The sequence below is a fragment of the Seriola dumerili genome, unplaced genomic scaffold (genome assembly GCF_002260705.1).
Source record: "Seriola dumerili isolate Sdu_G_001 unplaced genomic scaffold, Sdu_1.0 BDQW01000108.1, whole genome shotgun sequence".
NCBI lineage: Eukaryota > Metazoa > Chordata > Actinopteri > Carangiformes > Carangidae > Seriola > Seriola dumerili.
The window spans coordinates 137925-164702 of record NW_019174363.1 but is presented as its reverse complement, the minus strand read 5'-3'; the positions used below and the strand labels follow the sequence as shown (position 1 = coordinate 164702).

Sequence of the window (26778 nt, the reverse complement as noted above, 5' to 3'; positions counted from 1 at the left end):
CAACAAGAGAGAGATGAGCTCCTGTTATCTGGGAGTAAAGATGTGGTAGTCAGTAAGGTGGTTCAAACCCAATCAAGGGGAGAAAGTGGAATCCAAGAATGGCAGTGCAGGAGGCAGAAGCAACGCTCAGGCATACAGAGATTGTGGTAATGGTCCAAATAGGCCGGGGAGGCTTGGGGGCTTGGCCCAGGCAAACCGGTGTGGAGTAGAGCAGGTCCAAGGAAAAGAGAAAGCTAGTGGTGGAACAGGTTCGTAGACAGGAGAGATATTAAGGGGTGCAAAGGCAGTGGCCCAGGCTAAGCAGGGACAGTGGTTAATTGGGAAGGTGTAGATAAGAAAAAGCTTAGCTGGAAAGACCTGTGGAGTATGGAGGAAAGTAGCATTAGATTCTTGATAGGGCAACATATGATGTATTGCCAACTCCCCAGAACCTAAAACTCTGGGTAAATGGAGACCCGCTATGTGCATTGTGTTCAGGTACTGCAACTCTAAAGCACATTTTGTCAGGCTGTAAGGTTAGTCTGTCGCAAGGCCGGTACAGCGTGGCGAATAACCAGGTTTTAAAAAGCTTAGCTGCAGGAATAGAAGACCTACGGAGGCAGGATTTAGGGTCTAAAACAAAGAGAAGTTGCAATAAAGTTTGTTCAAGAGGGAGAGAAAGTTGGTAAGACAGCAAGGAGGCAAGAGCGAGAGAGAGGGGAAAATGCAGGTAGATTTAGGAGGAAAGCTTGTTGTTCCCCAGGAAATAGCCAGTACAAAGTTAAGGCCTGACATAGTCTTGTGGTCTAGGAGTAGAATGAAAGTATATTTCATAGAGTTGACTGTTCCAGTGGAGGCTTCAAGTTGAAGAAGCATATGAAAGGAAAAAGCTCAGGTATGCAGAGTTAGGGGCAGAAGCAGAGCAGCGAGGATGGAAAGTTAGGATTTGTCCAGTAGAAGTAGGATGTAGAGGATTTATAGCAAGGTCTGTTGTCTCTTTTGTAAGGGAGCTAAGAGCAAGTGGACAGAGTGTGAGGAAAATAGTAAAAGACATGTCAGATGAGGCAGCAAGATCCAGTCAGTGGATTTGGATTAGAAGAAGTAATGGTAGCTGGGGGCCCAGCAGGGGAGCACTTAGGATAGACAGGCTCTTAGGAGAAGCAAGGAAGAAAATCCAGGAAGAGGAAGTGTTTTTAAGTGGAGGGTGTGGCCTGTGTGAGCCTCTTTGAGACCATGCGGTTAGTTCAGGTGAGTTGGTTTGTTTGTATTGCTCTGAATGGTCTGTAGTGTGTTTCCTGACTGTCTAGGCGAGTTTGTTTGTTTTAGATGAGTTGTTGGAGAGTGGGGGAGTAGGGGGAGGTAGAGCACAGCCTAACCGGCGGGCGGGGGAGAGCTAGCCCAAACAGGCACCTCTCCCTGACTCTACCTCCCTCATTCAAAATGGCCGCCATTTTCTCCAACTGGTTAGGGGAGTTTGTTTGCTGAATCTGCTGGTGTGTTTTGTCCTAGATGATAATGTTGTGTGTGGTAGCATAGGCAAGGTAAAGGAGAAAATAGTTGTGGTGTGAGGAGCAGTGATGGCTGGCATTAGGGGAGTGACTATGGGACGCCAGTGATCACTGTCTAGCCTCCTGGAGGTGTCGTGGGACCAACTAGACGAAACACTGGTGAAAGGAGTTTCCCACCTGATGACCCCAAAGACATGTTAGTTATCACTGCTCATTAGTCTGTGTAGCTGAATTAATAGTTATCATAGGGCTTAGGGAGTTATTCACTGAGTCTGGTCCAGTTTTTACAGCACAAGCTTCTTGTGTTTATCCTAAATAAAAAAGTTTTATTAGTCATTTACTATTTCTCTTTATGTGTATGATAAGCCATTGGTAAGAATAATTTGTGGGTTGCCTCACAAAAATGTTAGTAAGTCATTAATAGTCACAGGTTTCTCACTATTGCTACCATTAATAATAATGGAGTGTGATGTGATGTGGTACTGCCAGAGTTATCTTTATAATGCCACTCACAATCAAATCAATCATTTTAGCCAATACTCAATCGAATTAATAGTATGCCTGTGCTGTGTGCTCATAACTCAAAATGCTGCAACACGAGTACTGAGTAGAATGGGAGGCGGAGCCTTCAGCTATCAAGTTCTTCTCTGATGGAACTAGCTCCCAGTCTGGGTTCAGGAGGCAGACACCCTCTCAACAATTAAGATTAGGCTTCAAACTGTCCCCTTTGATAAAGTTTATAGTTATAGAGCTGACTCAGGTGAGCCCCAAACCATCCCCTTATGTTGCTATAGGCCTAGACTGCTGGGGGAACTCACATGATGCACTGAGCACTCTCTCTGTATTGGAATCAGTATATTGTGTTGTTCTGTGATGTATTTGGCTCCATCTACTGGTGGCTTCAAACAGCAGGAATCAGGAGGAAGTGAGATCACAGTAAACATTGAGAGTAACAGGAAGTAGGGATCAGGAAATCTTTTTCTCATCATGTGCTCAGAGTGAGCATCATAGTTTAGCAATCTGCTTCATCTTATGCTTTAAAGTCCACTGAATAGCTTCATCTGTAAGTTTTCCTCTGCTTACAGTTATATTAGCATGTTTATGTCACTAGTTGATGGTTAGAGCATTGGCACTGTGTAAAAATTATTTACAATCATATTTGCATTTCTACTACACACATTTATGTAATTATAAGCGCCTGTTTGTATTGGTTTTTCTCAATTACCTTTACTGCACTTGTGTATTAGTAATGTTACTTTGGCAGTCATATTAATGTTAGGTTAATCAAGTCCATAATAATGACACATTTACCTGCTCAGAAGTCTATTTATGTATAAAACAATTGTGACCCATCCATTTTATAAATGGTGAATAAGGAATATAAACACTGGATGAAATACAAGAGAACCATAGAGACAATACAAGAAGGCATGTTGGGAAAGTTACCTTCTTTGCTCCTGAGTGAGCCGAGGTTAGTTGGTGTATCAGCACTGGTTTGGACACAGTAGACCTCCCGGGTTTGAATCCCGCCTCCACATAGCCCTGTTTGGTTTCCACGCCGACGGTCCTGTTGGCTTAGCAGCACATCCGCCCTGCACTCTGTCCACTCTGTGGTCTTCCAGCTGTAACTGAAGAACAAGAAAAGTTTGTCAGCTAAGTATACCATTGGCCTCATATAGTTTTATATTAATAGAATTAAAAGAACTGGTAAATCAAATAAATGCGCTTTCACATGTTGTGGATCAGTATCAGCCTTCAAGAAAAAGAGGCAGGAGGAAGGAGATCTATTATTTTGTGTTGCTGAGCTGCTTCCATAGACTGTTGAATAAGGGTTTGTTGTCTGGTCCAAACAGAGTTCATATTGACCAGATGTATATGTGAAGCTAATGCAGTCAGATCAAAGGTCACTGGATATTAATTTTCATCAAACATCAGTATATATTTAAATGCTCATAAATGTGAATTTTAGGGTTTTATTACAACGTGATTATGGTCTTAATAGAATCACATAAACCTTTCAGACTACATAATCAAATCTTAGCAAACTTAACTAGGCACAGCAAGTCTGTAAAGCTTACAACATTTCTTCAGCAGTGAGCATGGGGTTATAACAGGAGTTATATTCTACATAAGAGTTTGGAAGGTAGTGTTATTTTTTTATCATTTCCAAATGCAAAACTGTAAAGATGGATTAAATAGGGTGTTTGTCTTCTCTAACATAAGCTGCCAATGTTAGCATGCTGGGCTAACTAACTACCTACATGGTTACACGGTTTTCCTTTTAAAATGAGCCATCAGGAGATATCAACCTCGTTTTCAACTGACTTGTGGAGCAACTTTAGTTCATCTGGTTTTTTTTTGTTAATTACTTGGGACACTAGTATGTAACCATTAGTTAAAACAAATATTTTCTCTATTTTTTATTATAGTACCAGAAGCATTCTGAACAGACCTTGCCACTAGTGTCCTTTGCAGGGGGACACTCTAAGGACATAAAATCATGTGTTTTTATTTGTCTTATAAAAATGTGCTAAAACACTCATACCCAAACTGTTAATTTGCCTGTACATTGCCTATGTTTGCTGTGCCATTTACCACCTTGTCATTCTGCCTAACTGTCTTCCAGAATCTAGATGACAAAACAGATTAGTTGTCTAAAAGGATCTAGATTAGATCCTATTAGAAAACTAATCTGATTTATTGGTTGTCTATCTTTATTTGCTTACTTATTTCATTCTTGCTGAAATGAACAATATTTTCCGTTTCAAAATGTATCATTAGCTTTGTTTTAAGATATTTACATTTTTTTAACTTTTGACATGAATGAACAAAACTAAAAAATACCAATCTTTATTGACCAATTACAGAGGAGTGTATTTGAGTAAAAGACTATATATTCAAATTTGAGTATTCTGCTGCAATCATTAATAGCTCTAGCTTTTGATCATTGTTCATTTTTGCCATAGCTCACAGCATGGATGGCTTTTTGCAGATACTGAAGAGCATTGGTTGTTGCTGAGTGGGTTGCATTATTGAGCATCTCTCCAGCATTGTTAGATAGGCTCTTTATGATATTGACCTTATATCTCTGTTTACAATACACCTCGTGGTTTGCAATTTAAGTAGACTGTCCAATGAATTTTTTCCAAGACTCAATATTTTAAGCTGAAAGGAGGTTGTTCATTGTTGCAGCTGTACATGGGTTTGTTTGTGGTTACTGAACTGGCAGAAGTGTGCTTCAGCAATAAAGCTTTGTGGTTGCCATCCTGAGGATAGAAATGTAAACCCTGCCTCCATCTCTGCTGATAATGGAATTCAGTTGAGGTTGCCAATGAAAGGCTCCATATTCATGAGCAAGGTCTCTGTCTCTGAACTGCTGTGGGACAACAAGGCCCCTAGGAAAGCATTGCATCTTGGTGCTTAATATTGCCCAGTTGGGGACATTCAAACAGAGCAGTTTTTCAGCACCATGAACTAGTGCTGACTGATAAATCATATTTTCATCATCATCGTGATATGAACGTGTGCAATGAACACATCATAAAAGACTGACTGAAATGTGTTGAATAAGAAAAAACATTTTTACACACACCATACAGTCACACAGGTTTTTCAAGGCAGAGCGCCTGAGCCAAATGAACCGGAAAAAAACTCTAACGCATTTTCGTGTTGGGCTTCAGCCTCTCCTCTTTGACACACACACACATACACACACACACACACACACACACACACAAACACACACACACACACACACACACACACACACACACGGGACAGCACAGAGGCAGTGGTGGAGACCAGTGAGGACTGAACTTTTCACTGGAGTTGACAGAAACTACGGTCATAGTTCTGTGAGTGTAATCACAACCTTTGCGAGTGCAAAAGCAATTAGCGTCTTTTATCACACCACCTGTTCAACAAGATTTAAAACATGTAGAAAAGCTACATTTTCAACTTCTCCCGTCCACTGTGGTTTGTTTTACACAAGCGCAGCGTGCTAACGTAAAGCTAACAGGGAACTGTTATGAACAAGCTAAAAAGGAAAATTTTCTGTGTGTAGACTGCAGCTTCATTTGCCACAGACCTTTGTATACTTATAACTGAGAGAGGCTGAGAGAGCAGCCGCCCCCTCACAGCAGGGTTACATGCAGCAGACGGAGGAGGATGAACGAGACGACCGATAGTTACCTTTGTCTTTGTTCTTCATTCAGCCTCACTCCATATAGGCACACTTCAATATTTGTTTATTCATTGCAAGTCATATCATCATTGCAATATTGAAGTGTTATCGCACATTGCAAATTTTCGTCTTATCATGCAGGCCTACCATGAACAGAACTGCTGACTCTCTTCATGCTGTCTGTCAAACAGAGGGCAGAAAGAATTGATAGACATTGATTTACTCTCTCATATGGTTACAGAGAGTTGAAGTGAAACCAGAGCTTTTAACACATTCTTTGTATTTGTAAATTTGTATTTATTTAATAAACACCATCTCCCACAAGCCCAAGACTGTCACTGGATAACTGTCACCAGCTTGACAGGGCAACCCCTCCCCCATACCCACACTTATTGTTTTCTGGATGAGCCCACATCCCAGTGGTATCTTGGCATGTGTCATTTTCACTGCTGACATGCATAACAGCTTTAGAAAAGCTGATGTTTTATGGCATTCCCCAACTACAGTATTTTTTCTGTTGTCTGTATGGCATGCAATTACAACGTTCAGTAGGACATTCATGCCCCGAATGATCGCCCGCCGATCATTATCGGCTTATTTTCCTTAAAAATACATTATCGGTAGATCAGAATCAATGCTTCTAGTCACTGATCGCCCGTGGTTACTCCGGTGTTTGCGGCTGAGAGAAGCACTGTGTGCTGTATAATGTAGTTCCTCCTCCCACCCTGCTCAATGCACCAGTGTGCAACAGGCCACCAAAACAAAACATGTCAGCCGTGTAGAACTTTTACAAAGTGTATGCATAGCAAAAATGATCGGAAAATAGATGATTGGTATTGGTGGCAAAAAAAAAAAACGTAACCGCAGCATCCCTAATGATTTCTTAAAGATGATCCCATAAACATACAACTTTTAGAAGAATAAGAAAGGATGATAGAGAGAATATGTTTTTACAGTGGCATAATATGCCCTCTGAAGTACTGGAAAAGCTATAGTTTTTTTAATGTTCACAAACCATTCATTGCTTAAGTCTATTAAAGTCATTGAGGGTTTAAATTCTAATAGCAAGTGTTCTCAGAGATGCTTAATTATGTTAGCAGTATTAGTAGTTAATCCATCATACAAAAATCTAGAGCTTGATTTACCAACTTTACCATTGGGTATGATCATCTAATTTAATCCAATTTGCATACCTAATGAACCTGACCCGAGTAAGAGAGAGAAATCCTCTGACACTCCATTTACCTGCTCCTGCTCTTACTAAGCTATTTCTATGTTGCTAATATGCTACTATGTTTCGTGTTGTGCGTAATGGATTCACTGCAACAGGTATCGAGTGTAACATCGAGCTGACTTTATTTTCGAACTACCTGCTTATACATCCAGCTACCGTTTAACAGTCAACACAAGAAGTTTCCTTTCTCTCTGAACTACTTCCTGTTTCAGCCCTTTCAAAACAAGAGTATGCTGCAATATATTGAACACCACCACATCTGCCCTCTTTAGATAACAAATTCTAAACAAACATTTTATTTTCTCTCTCAAAAGAACATTTTGACTCATAAAACATTCCTGTGCATGTCACTTCAACTATTATAATTACTTTTTCCCTTTTACACACTTTCTGTTACATTTCCTTTTTTTTTATAAAAGTTTTCTAAAGTCTTTCCTGGAGAGTTGTGAGGAGCTGGAGTAGCTGCTGCAGTCTCATCTGGCAGCACAGAAGTGCTGAGTATCCCTGTGTTGGGACTCATTCAAGAGACCAGATGTTTCTTTGCTCCACGGGACAAAGGAACTCACACTCCACAGTTCCTCACTGTTCACACCTGGGGACAACCCTTCCCCCCACAGACCTTACTGGCCAGCCAATGTGGGTCAGCGTGTACCCCAAGGGTGTCACCAAACAAAACCAGTCCTCTGGCCCTCTTCTTTCTCTCTTCTCTTCTTGGCTTGCTCTGGAGAGCAGCTTCTGCTCTCTCCTCTCAGCTCTTCAAAGGGCAACAAGGCCCCAGCCCAGGTCAGCTCTGCTACCTGAGAGACCAGCTCCCTTGCCGACCTGCTCACAGCAGACTGCAAACACTCTTCTCCTCAACAGCAGCTACCTGCTTTGGATTAACTGAGAGTGAACCAGATTCTCTTAAGAATCAGCAGCTACGACCAGGCCAGCTGATTTTCCAAGCAACAGGAGTCATAGCAGAGTTAGCATGGAACAGCTAAGTCTGTGAGGAGAACAAAGGAGATAACAACAAAGCAACACAGTCAGACAGGATTTTACTCCACCAGGAAGCCTCCCAACTCACTGGACTTTACAACAACACTGCAAAGGACCTCTTTGTTTGTTCCAAGGACTGAGTAACGTTAACTGACTGGGCCTAACCTTTCCCAGCACAGCATAGCACAGCATGGCTAAGCAGCAGAAGTCTTAACTTTGTTAATGTGCTTGTTGATTGATGTCTTGTTGTTGTAATGTTTGCTTAGGTTGTGGTCAGTCATACAGTTAATCAGGTACTCGTATGTTCACACACATAGTAGTACGTCTCAATTCCAGAACCTGCATGAAGCTAACCTCCTCTCTCTAACCTGGTAACTTTAGATTACATGAGCTAGGCTAACAAAGAAACCCACACCTTCCCTCCCACACACACACCAAGTGGTCTCAGCGGCCATTTTGAGTAGTTTCTTTGTTTACCGCCATCTTGTGTAGTCTTCTTTGTTCAGGTCATGTGGTCACAGTGACCACTTTGAATCGGCCATCTTGCCTTTGTTTGTGTCCCCACAGACACACACACATACCCCATACACACACACATACACACCCCTGTATATACTAGATTAGACACTGTGTTTTACTCTGCTCCATTGTAGTATAACTACTGGTGTGTTTAATGTTGCACAAGCGTGAATATTGCCAACCTCTACTTTGTAGAATTCCAATCCTTCAACTTTAATTTACTGTTGATTTGGTTATAGTTAGTAAGCTAATGGTTTATCAGAGTTCCAGATTAATGGTAATAAATTGAGACTAAAACCATATTGGCTATTTTGCCTATCAGTTTAGGCTGGTGTCCAGAGGACTTTAATTAATTTTAAAGTTATTATTTAACATTAATATTTTTAATATTAATATTTTCTTAATTTATGATAGCCAATAAATTGATAGACAACCGAAATCCAACATATTTGGTGTCCAGCTCATGAGGTAGAGCTCAGACCCAACACCTGTGTGAGGTTTAATGTCAGGCAAAGGAACAAGATGCCGTCTGTTTCACCTGATGGACAATCCACAAAATAAGACCGTGGTGTGGAATGAGTTGAGACCACTGTGCTGGGTGTTAGCATCTGTGACCCATACAGGCTGTCCAGGTGAGAGTTGGCTCAAATCTCTGAGATGATGTCTCCTGTTGAAGGTTGACATGTCCTTTATCCTCCTTTCCCTTTCTTTGCCGGCAACCACATCTGAATCCAGATTATCTGCCGTGAGCAGGGATGGGACCTGGGAATTGGTGCATGAAGTCTCTGCCCAATAAGGAGTTGAACAGGACTGTAGCCACAGGATAATGGTGTAGTTCTGTAAGCTAACAAAGCAAGGTATGGATCTTGTGCTTAACTGTCTGAACATGGCGTTCTGCCTCTCCATTAGTTTAAGCGAACCTGGGGCTGCTGGTGATGTGCTTGAACCCATAAGCTGCTGCACAGTCTACAAATTGTTGGCTTGCAAACTGTGGTCCGTTACAGCTATAGAAGAGTTCGGGAATGCCATGCTTTGATGGACTTGAAATGCACTATTCCATCTTCTGATCTGGTTGGAGTTAACTTTGCAACCTCTACAAATCTAGAGTAATAGTCTACTACTAGTAGATAGTTGCCGTCATTCAGGGTGAATAAGTCTAGGCTACTTTCTGCCATGGCCTGTCTCTTTCTTTTATGCATGTCCTGCACTCTCACCAAATCGTTTATTTGGCTGACTAGGCCTGGCCACCATACTGCTTCCCTTGCTCGCTCTCTGCATGTAACGGGTCTTGATAGGACCCAATTGCAGCACAAAACACCACAACACCACCACCCCATGTCTCGCTTTTATTCTTGTGAAAGATTAAATTCTATTGCATTGGACTCTGATCATCTCCGGTTACTTCTTTTTTTTACTCTTTTTTGACTCCAGTAAAAGTGCAATTTTGTAGAAAGTTAAGTGTTGGTGAACCGGTTCCGGTTGAGTGAACGCTGGCGCGTTTTGCTGCCGCTACTCACTGGCAACTTGTTTTTAAGTGTTTTTACAGTTCTCCAGCCACACTCCAACCATATTTCTACTCTTTTTGGGAATCTTAACCCTCCTCTGTAGCCTGATCTTTTCATTTCTGCTGTCATCACTTCTAATTGTGTGATAGCAGGCTAACTTTGCCTACCTGCTCGGCTCACCGCCCGGCTCCACGTCACTGCCTTTCTACAGCGCTTCACTATGTGGGCCAGCAGAGTTTATGTGTGGTCCCTACTGGTCTGGACTGTCCTGTCTCTCCTCCATCTACCTGTGGAAGGACTACTCCAGTATTCGGCGGCGGAGCTTCTCAGGCTGCGCTCTCAGCGGTCCAGATCTCCACCGGCAGCTCTTCGTCTCCATCCAGACATCGGCTTCCAGCATCGCCCAAGGTACATCCACCGTGGTTCTCGGCGGGGTTTCCTCTTCACCGGCTCCAAAGGGATTACCTCCTTCTGGTCCTCCACTTGCCGCCCACCCATAAACACCGGCCGGTCTGTCGACCACAGTGTGTTAGCCCGCCTGGCTAGGTCGGCTAATGCTCCTCTCTCCAGCGACAACACCACCATCAGCTTCGGTCTGCTGAACATCCGCTCGCTCATGGGCAAAGGACATCTCGTCCAGGATCTCCTTACTGACCTCGTAAGCTCGATTTTCTTTGTTTAAATGAGACCTGGCAACTACCTGGTGACTTTTCCCAGCTCAATGACTCTACTCCTCCGGGGTTTGTTTACTTTTGCAAACCTCGCGGCTCTGTTCGCGGAGGTGGTCTTGCGATACTTTTCCGCGAGAAGTGGAAGGTTGTTCCAGTTTCTGTGCTTCCTCTCTCGTCATTAGAATGTCTTGCCTGTCAAATATCTGGACCCACTCCCACAATCATTGCCACTGTCTACGGTCCCCCCAAGCCTCACACCGAATTTTCAAGTGAGTTCTCTGCCCTTCTCACCCACCTTTCCACTCTCTCTCCGAATGTAATTCTGCTGGGAGATGTCAACATACACATGAACAATACTGCTCTTCCCCTCACCAAAGACTTTTCTTCATCACTCGACAGTTTTGGCTTCCAGCAGTTCTCAGACTTCCCCACACACATAAAAGGTCACACCCTGGACTTAATTTGCTGCTCTGGTCTCACCCCCTCTAACTGTACTGCTGATCAACTCCATATTACAGACCACTTCCTCCTCTCATTTAATGTCACCCTCCGTCTCTCCATTTCCAAGACCCCCCGTGTCATTTCATTCCGCAACATCAAGGTCATCAACAAGGACTCCCTCTCCTCCTGTATCGCCACCCTGACACCGGACTCTTCCTTCACCCCTGATGATCTTGTCACCCTGTACAATAACGGTCTTACCAACATTCTCAATTCACTCGCTCCTGTCTAATCTCGTTCTGTTTTCTTCACTCTGTCTGCTCCCTGGTTCACTCCCGATCTCCGCACCATGAAATCCAAAATCGACAGCTTGAAAGACTCTACAGGAAATCTGGTCTTACCATCCACAAAGACATGTATACTGCTCAGCTATCTCTTTATAAGGACTCCATCTCTCATGCTAAATCACAATACTACTCTGGACTTATCTGCTCTAATGCAGGCGACACGAAGACTCTCTTTTCTGTTTTCAACAGCATCATCCAACCCCCTGACTCCTTACCCCCCCCACTTCTACTCCACGGACACCTGTAATTCTCATCTCCGGTTCTTCAATGAAAAGGTCATGAAAATCCACCAGCATCTGGGCTCCACAACCTCACCCCTCCCCTCCTCTGAACTTCTTCCGCCTTTTCATCCATTTTCCACCTTTGAACTCCCTCGTCCGTCCAGTAATATCCAAGCTCATCACCAAGTCCAAGCCTTCTACATGTCAACTGGATCCCCTCCCCACAGTCCTGGTCAGATCCTGCCTCCCCTCTCTGCTCCCCCTCATATCAGCTATTATCCACTCCTCACTGTCCTCTGGAATTGTTCTCACTCTCTTCAAATCTGCAGCCGTCAGCCCCATCCTGAAGAAGTCTGGTTCAGATCGTAATAACTTCAATAACCTCCGCCCCATTTCTCACCTTCCTTTCATCTCCAAAATTTTAGAGAAAACTGTTGCTTCTCAGCTCCACACCCATCTCACCCAAAACAGCCTATATGAACAATTCCAGTCCGGTTTCCGTCCCCGCCACAGCACAGAGACAGCCCTGATTAAGATCACAGATGACCTCCTCATGGCATCTGACTCCGGTTTGATCTCCATCCTCATCCTCCTCGATCTGAGTGTGGCCTTCCACACCGTTTCTCACCCCATCCTCCTCAGTAGACTTTCCTCCATTGGCATCTCTCACACCCCCTTCTCTGGTTCCACTCTTACCTCACTGGCCGCACTCAGTTCATTCAGCTCAAGTCCTTTACCTCACAGCCCTCCCCCGTTACTTCAGGTGTGCCCCAGGGCTCTGTCCTGGGGCCCCTCCTCTTCATCATATACCTCCTCCCCCTCGGGAATATCTTCCGTAAATATGGTATCCAGTTTCACTGCTTTGCGGATGACACCCAGCTCTATCTTTCCAGTAAACCGAACTCCACTCTCCCTCCCTCCTCCCTCACCCACTGCCTTTCTGAAATCAAATCCTGGTTCACCGCAAACTTCCTCAAATTAAACAGTGATAAAACTGAACTTCTTATTATCGGCACCAAATCCTCCCTATCCAAAGCTGACAGTTTTTCCCTCACCATAGACAGCTCCACAGTGTCCCCCTCCCCACAGGTTAAGAGTCTGGGTGTCATCCTCGACAGCTCACTTTCTTTCCACTCCCACATTAATAACATCACTCGGTCTGCATATTTCCATCTACGCAACATTAATCGTCTCCGCCCCTCTCTCACCCCTCACACCACTGCCATTCTAGTTCACACCCTCATCACCTCGCATATTGATTATTGTAATTCACTCCTCTTCAGTGTCCCCCACAAATCCCTCCATAAGCTCCAACTGGTCCAAAACTCTGCCCGTATCATCACCCGAACCCCCTCCTTTCACCACATCACTCCCGTCCTCCAGCAGCTCCACTGGCTCCCAGTCAAATTCCGTATCACATTCAAAATTCTTCTCTATACTTTCAAAGCCATCCATAACCTCACCCCCCCTATCATCTGGCTGATCTCCTCCACATTACCACCCCCTCTCGTTCCCTCCGGTCTTCCTCCTCTCTTCACCTCTTTATGCCATCCGCCTGCCTCAGCACCATGGGGAGCAGAGCTTTCAGCCGCTCTGCTCCCCAACTCTGGAACTCTCTCCCACCAGACATCCGTAACATTGTTTCTTTACCCCAGTTCAAATCAAGACTCAAAACTCATCTGTTTCAATCTGCATAGTCGCTATAATTTCATTGTTTTCTTTTTAACTGTCTGTTGTTTTTATTATTTTTATTGTGTTTTTAATCTTCTGTAAAGTGTCCTTGAGTGCTGTGAAAGGCGCTGCCAAATAAAATGTATTATTATTATTATTATTAAGAGGTCTAGACTTAGTCACCGGCCCGGACCTGGACCTTTTTTCCTTCAACACAGTATGACACCTGCTTCCTGGAGTTTGTGCAGAACAATGTGGAGTCTGGTGTCATGCTCATGCTGATTATTTCCCCAAATGAGAATATCATCCATATGACACACAACTCCCTGTAGTCCATCAATTATCAAGGACATCCTCCGTTGGAAATGTTCTGTGGCTGACACTATCCCACTTCACTTTCCCAAGCAGGGGGATAGGAGTTTTGGGTAGGATCACAGTTCTATCACAGTTTTGTCAATGCCATCTACTGAGGACACCAGGTTGAGCTTGACACTTGCTGGTCTGCTTAGAAAAGCTATGTGTAGGTTCTCTAGTACATAGACTTTTTCCTGAATCATCAGTTATCCTGATGAAATGACTATGGCATTAGCGCCTGTATCCATCTTGAACCTAACTTTGTGGTGTCCTATTGTCAAGTCCGCAAACCATGGGTCTGTGCCTGCATTTACTGAACCTAGAAACAGACGTGTGGGGTTAGAGGTGTTGTCAGTTTCTGTTACATGCACTGTCTTAGCTGATATACACACTTTGCTGTAGGTGTTACATGTCACCTCTTTGGCTGGGCACTGTGATTTTCTGTGGCTGGGGGATTTTCTACAGCTGTAGCATGTTTGGTGGTCTGAAAGTGCTTTTGACTTAGCTTGTGTCTTTTTTGTTTGATACTGGGCTTTGTTTGAGGCATGCTTTTGTACTCTGGTCTTTACTTTCACTGCATCAGTGTCCTTTTTATTGTCCCCTCTAAGATCTGCTTGCTGTCTTTTTATCACTTCCGACTGTCTGGCCATGTTGACTGCTTTTTGTAGAGTAAAATCTTTGTACAACTGCATTAGCTCAGATAGCCCTATATCTCTCAGTCCCACCACCAGATGGTCTCTGATCAACTCGTCGTGGAGTGCAACTTAGCTGCAGTTTCCAGCAAATGCGTATAATGCAGTGATGAAGGTATCTACAGTCTCATTAGCTTGCTGCACACAAATTACATTTTTCCTCGGCACGAAGTATGACTCAAACGTCTCTTTTACCATATCATATTGTTGTATTGCTGCCTCGGAAAGAGCTTGACCTCGCAGTATATCGTCTGCTTCATCACCCATGCAGTAGATTAATGTGTACACTTGATTAGCTTCAGAGATTATGTGAAGATTGCTGACCAGTCGGAATTGTTCAAACTTCCATATCCATCGTTCGCTTTGTGAAGTCGAACTGAATGGTGAATGTGGCGCTCCGCGATGCGTCAGCTGCTAGCTGGGGAGGCTGTGCAGCTAGCATGTTGGCGCGGTCCTCCTCCATGTCCCTGCGAAGCTGTCAAAACTCTCCCCTTACAACTTTCTAGCATGTGCTCTTCTCTGTTGCAGCACTTCTGACACCATGTCATGTTGTGCATTATGGATTCACTGCAACAGGTATCGAGTGGAGGTTATTGTCAAACCATATGCTTATACATCCAGCTACCATTTAACAGTCAATACAAATGTTTCCTTTCTCTCCGAACTACTTCCTGCTTCAGCCCTTTCAAAACAAGAGTATGCTGCAATATATTGAACACCACCACACTATGCTACTTCGTATGTTACAGCCAGTGCAGCACTCATCTTTGCTAGTTTCAGATCATTTGTCTTAAAATGAGGTGTGGTCAGTATGTATATTGTGTGTCTATGTGTTTAGTGTATATTAAACGTATGTGATAAATTGTGGTGGGATTGCTGCTTCTGCCCAAGATGAAGCTAAGCTGGGTTGCTGGCTGCTGAGAAATGTCTGAAGCTGAGCTTCGTTGTATGAAATGCCAGCAACTAACACTTAAAATAGAGCCGCAACTAAGTCTGTCTGTCTGTGTTAAGTCACAATGATTAACTGAAAACTAGAATTATCGCCATTACATCCCTGTTTATCCAGAATCATAAAGAATATTAACCATTTGTGTGAAGTTTTTTAATGTTAATTGCTGTGTGATGTCTTGAGTTATGGCTAGAAAGTGTATTCTGAGTCACCACACCCCTGAACTTTGACCTTTGACCCCCAAAATATAATCTGTTCATCTTAAAATTCAAGTGAACATTTGTACCAAATTTGAAGGGATTCCCATGAGGAGTTCTGGAGATATTCCGTTCACAAGGCCAAAATCACGTTTTTGTGAGATTACCGCGACCTTGACCGCCAAAATCTTATCAGTTTGACCTTGAGTCCAAGTAAATGTTTTTGCCAAATTTGAAGAAATTATTCAAACCTATCAGCCAGAGCTTTGTGTTTTCTGAGAAAGGACACTTTGCTGAATGCAGTGATATAACATACTTGTCTGTGGTGTCAAAAATGTGGCGTGTGCAGTGATTTAAAAATGTTCTGCTTCCTGGTTTCCTGAAGTTTGACTTTACACACAATTAAAATGAAAAGGAAAAGGTAGCACCTGGCAAACACTGCTTAAAGGTAATCCACCAATCAGAATGAGCTCCCAAGGTAATCCACCAATCACAATGAGCTCCAAAAGTAATCCAAAAATTAGAATATGTTTTGTGGAGTCAGTTATAATGACAAACTGAAATTAACTGCCGAATATTTCCTGATTAAAACTGGACTGAAAGAAATTTTGAATAAAACACTTGAGAGGTGTATAAATTGTTGTCTTGTATTTAGTTTTGGAGCAGTCTGTAGCTGGGTTTTGACGGAAATGTCAGTAAAGGGATGAACACCACAGATATCAGAGGAGTCTCTAATCAGATGATTTGAAACAGCTGTCCCCTCCCTGCATTCAGACGTTGCCATGGTGATTTTAATTGACCAGAATTTCATTGTTTGAAATGCCAGCAATTTAAACATTTAAAAAATAAATAATAAATAAATAAAAATTAATAAATAAGATAAATAACATTTAAAATAGAGCTGCAACTAACTCTTTCTGTCTGTCTGTCTGCCTGCCTGCCTTTTTTTTCTGTCAGTCTGTCTCTCTCTCTGTCTGTTTTTATGTCTATCCATCTCTGTCTGTCTGCCTGTCTAATGTTCCATTTGTCTTGTCTTTTGCTTGTCTGCCTGCCGTAATGCCTGTCTGTCTGTCTGTCTGTCTGCCTGCCACCTACCTGCCTGCCTGCATATCTGTCTGAAAAGGTAGCACCTGGCAAACACTGCTTAAAGGTAATCCACCCATCAGGATTCGCTCCACAGTTAATCTACCAATCACAATGAGCTCCAAAAGTCATCCACCGATCAGAATATATGTAATCTGGAGTCAGTAAGAATGACAAACTGAAATTAACAATGAAAAAACATTAAAAATGCCTTGCTTCTTGTCGCTTCCTGATTTTCTGCCTTCGTTTTACATTAGAGTGAATGGGGCAGTTGGATGGTACTCCTGCCACTTTGAAGGGCATAGTTCAAATTCTGTGAGAAGAGTAATGATGTGTGTAGAGTGAAGTGTGGCCTTGAGGATGAGTTAAAGAGGATTGTAAAAAATAATCTGCCTAGTTTCTAGCGGGCCAAAAAACGGAGCAGAAGAATAATAATGAATGGAATGTTCGTTTTCGACCTAAAAACAGCATATAGTGGGATTGCTTTTTCAGCAATCCCATCAATAAACCAAATACTACTGTAAACTATTTCAGTCATTTCTATCAAGAAAAAGTGCATGAAGTACAAGAAGAATTCCCCACTTTGGTGCATGGCATGTCAGGACCCCACCGCACTAATAGCCTCCACCACGCACTCCCGCTCCATTTGTTTTCTGTTATTATTAATATAATCTTTGCTGGACTAAAAGCAGCACCTCCACCTCACACTCACTGAAATTTATATTTTTGACCAACTTGCTGCTTTCTTGATTCTGAAGCGAGGGGTAGCCCAGGTGCATTTATGCTCATTAGTATATTAAATTTAGTGCAGAGAGAGGGTAGATTGTGATGGCCATACATGTGCACTGAATTTTACATTGATTAGGATGTACAAACAAAATGTGTGTGGACTACTACATGCGCATGGTTTCATACATCCTAATTTTTTGGTGCGTACGCAACTTTCCGGCTTTGTGCATACACTATGATTCAGTATGAATTCTACACAAAGCTTTGAACATGAGAACCCTGGTGCCTGCATAGGTGTGTTCTCTTTTTAATAGATCACTTAATGTCCATATTGACCTTGTGAAAAGCCTTCTGGTGAGGCCTACAGTGCTTCAACTCTAACACCACTTGGCAGATCAGATCATAATCTGGTTTTTCTTCAGCCTCCTACAAGTCCTGTGCACTGAGGCAGGCTGCAACCACCCGCTCATTCTGGAACTGAACCTCAGAGGCCAGTGAGTGTCTAAAAGACTGTTTTGAGTGCACAGATGGAATGTACTGTTGCAGTCACAGGGAAATGATAAAAGCAAGGACCTTGACCTTGATAGAATGGTTGAAAGTACCACGGAATGGAATGTTCGTTTTTCTGTATGGAAAAACTTCTGTATGGACACTGTAATACCAGCAAGGACTTTACACTGCTTTCCAAACAACAAACCCTGGCTCTCCAGTAACTGCAAGACCCTCCTCAACCAGAAAAAGGAGGCCTTCAGGGATGGAGACAGGGAGAAGCTCAGGTGTGTGCAACATGAGCTGAAGAGGAGATTAAAGCAGGTGAAGGAGGACTACAAAAAGAAAGTAGAGAGGAAGCTGCAGCACAACAACACCAGAGACGTGTGGAAGGGGATGAGGACTGTAAAGACAAGAACAGCCAGTCAACATGTGAACATGTGAAGACTTAGCTCAAGAGGCTACATCCTGGAAAGGCAACAGGCCCAGATGGTGTGTGTCCGAGGCTGTTAAAGGTCTGTGCTTGGCAGGAGTCTGGACTCACTCAGGACTGTTGTGGAGAGACACATGCAATGTAAGATGGAGGCCATCTTTGACAATACCAACCATCCTCTCCACAACATTCTGGCATGACAGAGAAGCAGATACAGGTGCAGCAAACGTCTCATCTCACTGTGCTGCAGAACAGAGAGGTTCAGGAGAGCCTTTGTTCCCACTGCTATCAGGCTATACAACACCTCAGCCAAAGGAAGTGGACTAATCACATTATTATTGTTTATTTATCATTAACAGTTTTTATTATTATTATTATTATTATTATTATCATCAACAATGAGCTAATGGACACATGAATTTCCCCTAGGGGATAAATAAAGCATTTATCTATCTATCTACAGCTGACTTGAACATCAAAGCAGCGAAAAGTCAAAGACCACAACCACAACCATAATGCCAGGTTACACAATAATTTTGTCTGATAAGATCATGATCAAATTGGGCAATCATAAAATCTTGACATGATTTGGCAAAGCCTATGACAGAGTACACATTGATACCCTTCCTTATGACTTGCAGGATGTCAAACAAGTGCCAGAGACCAACTTTGGGGAGAACAATTTAAACAAAGTAGTGTGTATAATACCAGCTGTCTTGTGTGTCGAGAACATATCAATAAGACAGTAGTGGTGTTCGGAGAATGAGGAAGTAAATCTTGTTTAAGTTTAAGACCCCTGAGTATCCCTTAAGCTTAATTTTTTAATGAAGAGGGTAGTCCAGTAGACCAATTTTATCTGCTGCATCAAATGTTGAGGCATAAGTCAAGCAGACCACAGCCCATTGTCTACTGGCATATATGGGGCTAGAGAGGTTTTTATGGTTTTGAAGTCACAGTGAACTTTTCCTACATAAACCACACCACAATCTAAACCTAAACAAGACCACTATCTTTCCCTGACATTAACGAAAGTGCTTTTGTTGCCTAAACCTAACCAAAGACATGACTCTGGATGTGAATCCCAGTCTCTGGTGTGACATCTGTGCGCGATGCATGCCCCCCATCCATCCCAACCACCTACTGATACCTCCGCTGCTTTTAGTAAATGCAGCATTTTATTCATTCCAAAAATACCTTGTTTTCATTTGTCATCCACTTTGCAAGAATATTAGACACAGAAAATTGTACATTTACTCAACTCAACTTTTAGCAAACTAACAGCACTTGTACATCAGTTGTATTGCTAATTCTATCCTTGTCCTGTACTTACACAATACAGGGTGGCATTCCATCTCCCTGGGGGCTGCAGGGCTTCTTTTCCTCCAGTTCTGGGCAATCTCCTCCTCCACCAATTGGGAATTGGCTAACCTTTCTGGTGCGGATACGTTCACCCTTGGGCCTGTTGGGGTCAGAACATTCCTTGGAGCAAGCTGACCATTCAGACCATTCAGTAACATCACAGTCTTTGGTCATGATGCAGGCCTGGAAGGTCATTGGCAGTGTCTCCTGAGAGCACAGGCTGTAGAAGATAAAAACAAAGATACCATTAGACAAGATGAACTTGAGTTGCTGGTTGTTCTATAATTATTCTCACAAATGTAATTTTGCATGAAAAAGTTTCTTGTAACACAGACCCAATTAACCCAAGTTAATTTACCTAGATTATGTAATGTTAAGGATTATAAGTGTCTCCCTTGGCATCTTTTGATGAAGCACAGACAGATATTTCAATGTCAATCGTCAATAATTAAAAAATGGATAGTACCTTTACATTTTTGTGACTTTGCTGTATATCCTATAACTAATAGCATAAAGCAGCAATTACAAATAAGAACCGGACAACAAACATTTTAAAAAGGGACTTTTTCTTTCTTCTTTTAAGACTGGATCAGTGGGCACTCCATCAGCTTTTATTATTGTAGCTGCCAGTCACAGACCTGTAATTAATGTTCGCATGGCAGTGCCTTTTATTGACTTTTAGTTTTAGTTATCTGATATCAACATCTTAACTTAAGTTTACTTGCTATGACCACAATCTGTACTAAACCTTAAACATACCATAGTTGCCTTACATGGATATTATAAAAGAATGAATTTGATGTTAGCATTCAGTGTAATGTGGGGTTTTGCAGAATAATCCAAAAATCAATGCCCCTGCCTGGCAATAGGTTTACATTATTGCATATGTGATGACTGCTGGGGGCAGCTAACATGCCCTGAGAACAAAGAAGCACAACAAAGTGAAACTGTGAATCAGTATTCAGATAGAACAGGAATTTATAACAATAATATAATATAATTATTATATATGTATATATATGTATATATAATTCAAATCTGTGCTTTACTGCTTGTATGCTAAACCCATGAGATTTGGGCACATACAAAAATATATTCATAATATGAAAACAAGCAACATATTGATATAACAATGTCCACAGAAAGACATCCATACAAGAGCAGATAAAACAGAAAAAGGAGAAGACAGAGAGCAACATTTATGGCTTGTAAAAAAACTCCATTCTCAAGGTAGGTTATTAGGAACCAAAACAACTGTAGTGAAGTGACTGCACAAAGGCTGGTGAAATACAGCTGTACATCCTACAGTTTTAATTTGTCTGAGTCAGCCAATGTGATAAAAATAATTTCAAAGTTGCTCATTACAAACCCAAACAATTCGTTATCCGTTTGATGAGGGGATGGCTGTGGAGTTGAAAGACACTTGTTTTTCTCTGTGTGTATTTTGTAAAGGGCAGATTGGCCATTTGGGATAATGACACACTGCTTCTCTTAGTCTGAACAGTTAAATTTTTCCTCCGTTTCCCTGAACTTCTGGAGGTTTTCTGAAGCTTTGTGAACAAACTCTTGTCTGTTTCCCTCTCTTTTTTGTTTTAGTCTTTTTTTATCAGAATTCTTTCAAAGCCATTGGGGTTCCTTCTCTATAACCCTATGGTAAAGCATGAGCAGCAGTGTCTAGACATGATTATGGCATTGTGGAGCTTTACAGATACTAAATGTAACAGTTTGACTTTAATATGATTTCAGTACAATTTCAAAGAAAGGACACAGCTCAGTGGCCTTTATTAGAGTGGCCTTTTATTAGGGCAAGAGCAGAGACAGAATGAGGCCATTCATCCCCTACGAAGAATATGGCTCTCAGACACCTCATGGACATTGACCTCACTGGATGAGCCTGTACTTCTTTGGATGGATCTCACTTTGAAGCTTTCATGAGTGTGTCCATTGTTATTGAGAGGCTGTATGTGCACTGAGGAAGTGGAATAGACAAAATGATATGGAACACTCACTAATTGAAACTGACAGCAATTTTCTTCACAACCTTTGGCATTATTATCGAGGCCCTGCACTGTGGCATTATAAGATATTTATGGATATCATGTCTATATCGTTTTATGACAAGGGTATGGGTTAGAGTTTTTTTTTTTGGGGGGGGGGGCATTTTTTGTGCAGTACAGTGTACAGACAGTGTTTAGTACAGTGGTGACAAGACATGAAAAGAGAGAGAGAGAGATGGAGAATAACATGAAGCAAAGGTCCCCAGCTGGAGTTGGGCTGAGGATGTTTTAATTATATGGCCAGTGTCTTAAACCCCTACACCAACCGGACATCCCGATATGATAAAGGTTACTTAATCGGTTATGGTTAAATAATAGTGAATGTTATTTACAGTCTCCCCCATGAAATCCACCATGTGGACAACCTCTTATTTACTTTCTGACACACTAAAAAAGTGCCACTTTGGCACTGAACACATATGTTGAGGTGTGAAATTGTCCAATATGGACATAATTCCTGGGGATACTTGTCTACTATTCTGGTTCAATGAAAACCTCTCTCAGTCCCCATTAAAGTCTTTATTATGTGCCTGCAATGCAATAGCATTGAAGGCATATATTATTATTCTGCTACTTATTAGAGTGAATGCTGCAGCATTATTTTATTAGCACACTATTATTCTTGGGCGGCACGGTGGTGCAGTGGTTAGCGCCGTCGCCTCACAGCAAGAAGGTTCCGGGTTCGAGTCCCGGCTCGGACGCGGGATCTTTCTGTGTGGAGTTTGCATGTTCTCCCCGTGCCTGTGTGGGTTCTCTCCAGGTACTCCGGACTAGGCTAATTGGATCCTCCACATTGACCATTGAGAGTGAATGGTTGTCTGTCTCTATGTGTTTGCCCTGAGATGGACTGGCGACCTGTCCAGGGTGTACCCTGCCTCTCGCCCGAAAAGATGCTGGGATAGGCTCCAGCCCCCCCGCGACCCTACTAGAGGATAAGCGGAAGAAAATGGATGGATGGACTATAATTTTTAAATTTTCATATTAGTATCCTTTCTACAGTCTCTAACTACTTCATACTTTTTCGTACAAAAACTATTCAACTATCAAAACGTTCAGCTTGTTCTGTTGATTATCGGATGCATACAACTTTTTTCTACTATTCAGAATTTTCAAAATATTAAGTGTTTTCTGTGATTTTTTTGCCATTCAAATGAATGGAGAGGATGTTCAAATCCTTGAAAGCTTCGGCCTCTTTGAGTTTCAACTTCTTCAGCATACTTTCAGCTATGGACTTCATTCAAACTTTAAAATGTTCACAAGGCATTCAGCTATTAAACTCGTATTCAACTTTTTGATATCTTAATTATCACAGTTTTAGTTTCATGCTTTTTTCAGATCATTCTTGAGTTTATAATGGTTGTGTATTGCACGGAATGTTCAGGGCTAGAGTGGATGACATCACTGCTAGAGTGGGAGAAACTCTAAAATTTGTCTGAAAAAAATCTATGTAACTCATCCTTACGGCCACATATTTCAATCTTCACACATCACAGCTTCCTCAATAGTAGACAAATTTGTCGTGTTTCATAGAATGTATCTACTTAAGCACAGAGAAAACGATGGGAGTACCCTTCACCTCTTCCATCGACTGCATTCAGGAGCTGATTTCCCCAAAAATGCAGAAGTGACATGTTTCTGTAAGACATTCCTGTGTCCACATTTTTGGCGCTAGAAAAAAAACAAAGCGACATATGCAGTGCACAAAGACCTTGTGCCAGCCATGGTCTGCTCATGGTTCTGATATGAGTGACCGTTTTTTCACAAATAGCGGCCGTTTGAGAGGCTCGCCAAGCCAAAATCAAACCGACATCTGAGTCAGCTCTGTGTCTTCCAGCTAGACACAAGTTTTGGAACCAACTCATTAAGAGACTCTTGGATCTCTATGATGTTTACAAATACAGCCACACAGAAATACATGCATACACACACACAAACACGCAAACACACACGCACACACAAACAGGCAAGTACTACAAACGCATTATCCGGGCAGAAATAAATAAAGCTGATTCTTATTTGCTAATTAGACTCATTAACTCTTACTCTTATTACTCTGAAGAATGAGAGCATGTATGTGAGTGTGTTCATGTCACATGTTCATCTGAGCACTGTGTCTTCCAGCTGCACACAGATGATGCTCGTTAACAGCCTGATTGATGTCTATGAGGGTTACAAACACAGCCACACAGACACACACACACATGCAGAAAGCTGTTTACAAATAAGTGCTCATAGAGAGAGATTACAGTTCAGACTGGACAGTACAACAGTAAATACAGCAGCAGATATTGAACAGTTCCTGTAGCTCGAAGCTCAAAGTAAATTCAAACATCATTGTAGCTCTCCCATAGACTGCAATACACACACACACACACACACACACACACACACACACACATACACACACAGCACCACATTACCTTATTACTGAAGGTGGGCTAAATAACAGAAACACATCAGTATAATGTAATATATATTACTTTCTCCACAGTGATCAATTGAATCAACAACTGCTTAAAACAATTTTGATAATAAATTGCCAACTAGTAATTATCAGGTGTATGCTCAGGCTCCAATGCCTAACTACAATTAATTGGTTGATTTCGTTGCTGGGAACTGATATATCTGGTAACCTAAAGATGTTTTTTAATTTTATTATTTTATTATATATAATTATCAACCTATAACATGTTTTACCCCTCTCTCCCCATTTTCAAATGTAACGCAGTAACACATTTACTCAGAAACATTTTAACTGACTTACTTTGTTCTTTTATCTGAGAACATTTTTACAAAGTGATTTACTTCTACTGATGTCTTTTCACTTGTAGTAATGAAGCCGTTTACATGTTGACGTGATGACGTGCTGATGTCAGTATGGTGTCCCATCTCCAGTCAGTTTCCGTTACCGGTAGAGTTTATTTCTGCTCTGTCAGAACACAGTTAATGTTGTTGTTTTCTTCATCACAGTGTCTAACTACCTGCTGTACATTCAAACTAACACTAGTTCTGCTCCAGCACTTGGGAGTTCCCTGTTCCTTTTAGCGACTTTCAATAACTCAGCAGTTATTTACATGCTGTTCAGATCTGCTAGTTACTTTAGCTTAGCAGTTAGCATTAGCTTCTCTCCCTCTCCCTCTCTCTCGCTCATTCTGAGTGGTGTTGTAACTGCAGCAGACATCACACTGTCGGGACTCATTCAAGAAACCAGATGTTTCTTTGCTCCACAGACAAAGGAACTCACTTTCACTGTTCACACCTGGGGACGACCCTCCCCCAGGGACCTCACTGACCAGTCAGTGTTGGTCAGTGTGTCACATGTGACCCCCCAGGATGTCACCAAACAAAACCAAATCTCCTTCTCTCTTCTTCTCTCTTCTCTTCTCGACTTGCTCTGGAGAGCAGCTCCTGCTCTCCCCTCTCGGCTCTTCAAAGGGCAACAAGACCCTAGCCCATGTCAGCCCTGCTACCTGAAAAACCAGCTCTCTTACCGGCCTGCTCACAGCAGACTGCAACACTCTTCTCAACAGCAGCGAGCTTCTTAGGATTACTGCGAGTGAACCAAGTTCTCTTCAGAATCAGCGGCTACAACACAAGGTCAGCCAAAGTCAGCTGATTTTCCAAGCAACTGGAGTCACATCAGAGTTAGCGTGGAACGGGGCGTCGTGTGGAGTAGTGGTCTAAGCAGGCGCCCCGTGGTCTAAGCAGGCTATAGTCCTCGCTGCAGTTGACCCCGGTTCGAGTCCTGCATTGGACGGCCTTTGCTGCATGTCATTCCCCCTCTCTCTGCCTCCCCATTTCCTGTCTCTCTACTGTACTATCAAATAAAGGCATNCTCTTCTTCTCTCTTCTCTTCTCGACTTGCTCTGGAGAGCAGCTCCTGCTCTCCCCTCTCGGCTCTTCAAAGGGCAACAAGACCCTAGCCCATGTCAGCCCTGCTACCTGAAAAACCAGCTCTCTTACCGGCCTGCTCACAGCAGACTGCAACACTCTTCTCAACAGCAGCGAGCTTCTTAGGATTACTGCGAGTGAACCAAGTTCTCTTCAGAATCAGCGGCTACAACACAAGGTCAGCCAAAGTCAGCTGATTTTCCAAGCAACTGGAGTCACATCAGAGTTAGCGTGGAACGGGGCGTCGTGTGGAGTAGTGGTCTAAGCAGGCGCCCCGTGGTCTAAGCAGGCTATAGTCCTCGCTGCAGTTGACCCCGGTTCGAGTCCTGCATTGGACGGCCTTTGCTGCATGTCATTCCCCCTCTCTCTGCCTCCCCATTTCCTGTCTCTCTACTGTACTATCAAATAAAGGCATAAAAAGCCCAAAAAATATACTTAAAAAAAAAAGAGTTAGCGTGGAACAGCTAACTCTGTGAGGAGAAAAAAGACAGCCAGACAGGACTTTACTCTACCAGGAAGGCACTCAACTCACTGGACTTTACAACAACACTGGAAAGGACCTCTGTTCCAAGGACCGGGGTATGTTAACTGACTGGGCCTAACCTCTCCTAACACAGCATAGCACAGCACAGCTAAGCAGCAGAAGTCTTAACTTTCTTAATGTACCTGTCGATTAATGTCTTGTTGCATTCAAATTACAATTAATCAAGTACTTGTATATTCACACACATACCTGTAGTATGTCTCAATTCTAGAACATGCACGAAGTTAACCTCCTCCCTCTAACCGTGTACCTTCAGATTACATAAACTAGGCTAACAAAGAAACTGACACCTTCCCTCCCCCACACACTAGGTGGTCTCAGCGGCCATTTTGAGTAGATTCCTTGTTTACCGCCATCTTGGGTAGTTTTCTTTGTTCAGGTCATGTGGTCACAGTGACCACTTTGAATCAGCCATCTTACCTTTGTCTGTGTCCCCACAGACCATAACCCCCATACACACACACACACACACACACACACACACTCACACACACACACACACACACACACACACAGCACACAATAACATCACGGACACACACACACACACACACACACCTGTATATACTATTGTAAATACTATACATTGTAAAAAATGTCTTAAAGTATAACTACTGGTGTGTTTAATGTTGCACAAGTGTGAATATTGCCAACTTCTACTTAGTACAAATTCCAATCCTTCAACTTAACTTACTGTTGATATGGTAATTTGGTTATAGTTATTAAGGTAGTTATTAATCAGAG

General features: G+C 42.4%; 1 protein-coding gene across 1 annotated transcript in view; it reads right to left on the bottom strand.

Moving 5' to 3' along the window:
• LOC111222791 (thrombospondin type-1 domain-containing protein 7A-like) overlaps positions 1 to 26778 on the bottom strand; it is a 227496-nt gene that overhangs the window by 122179 nt on the left and 78539 nt on the right. The window contains exons 4-5 of the mRNA XM_022746644.1: positions 19514 to 19762; positions 2934 to 3115 (exon numbers count right to left, since the gene is read on the bottom strand). Coding sequence (XP_022602365.1) covers positions 2934 to 3115; positions 19514 to 19762 — 431 coding nt within the window. The remainder of the gene's footprint in view (positions 1 to 2933; positions 3116 to 19513; positions 19763 to 26778) is intronic.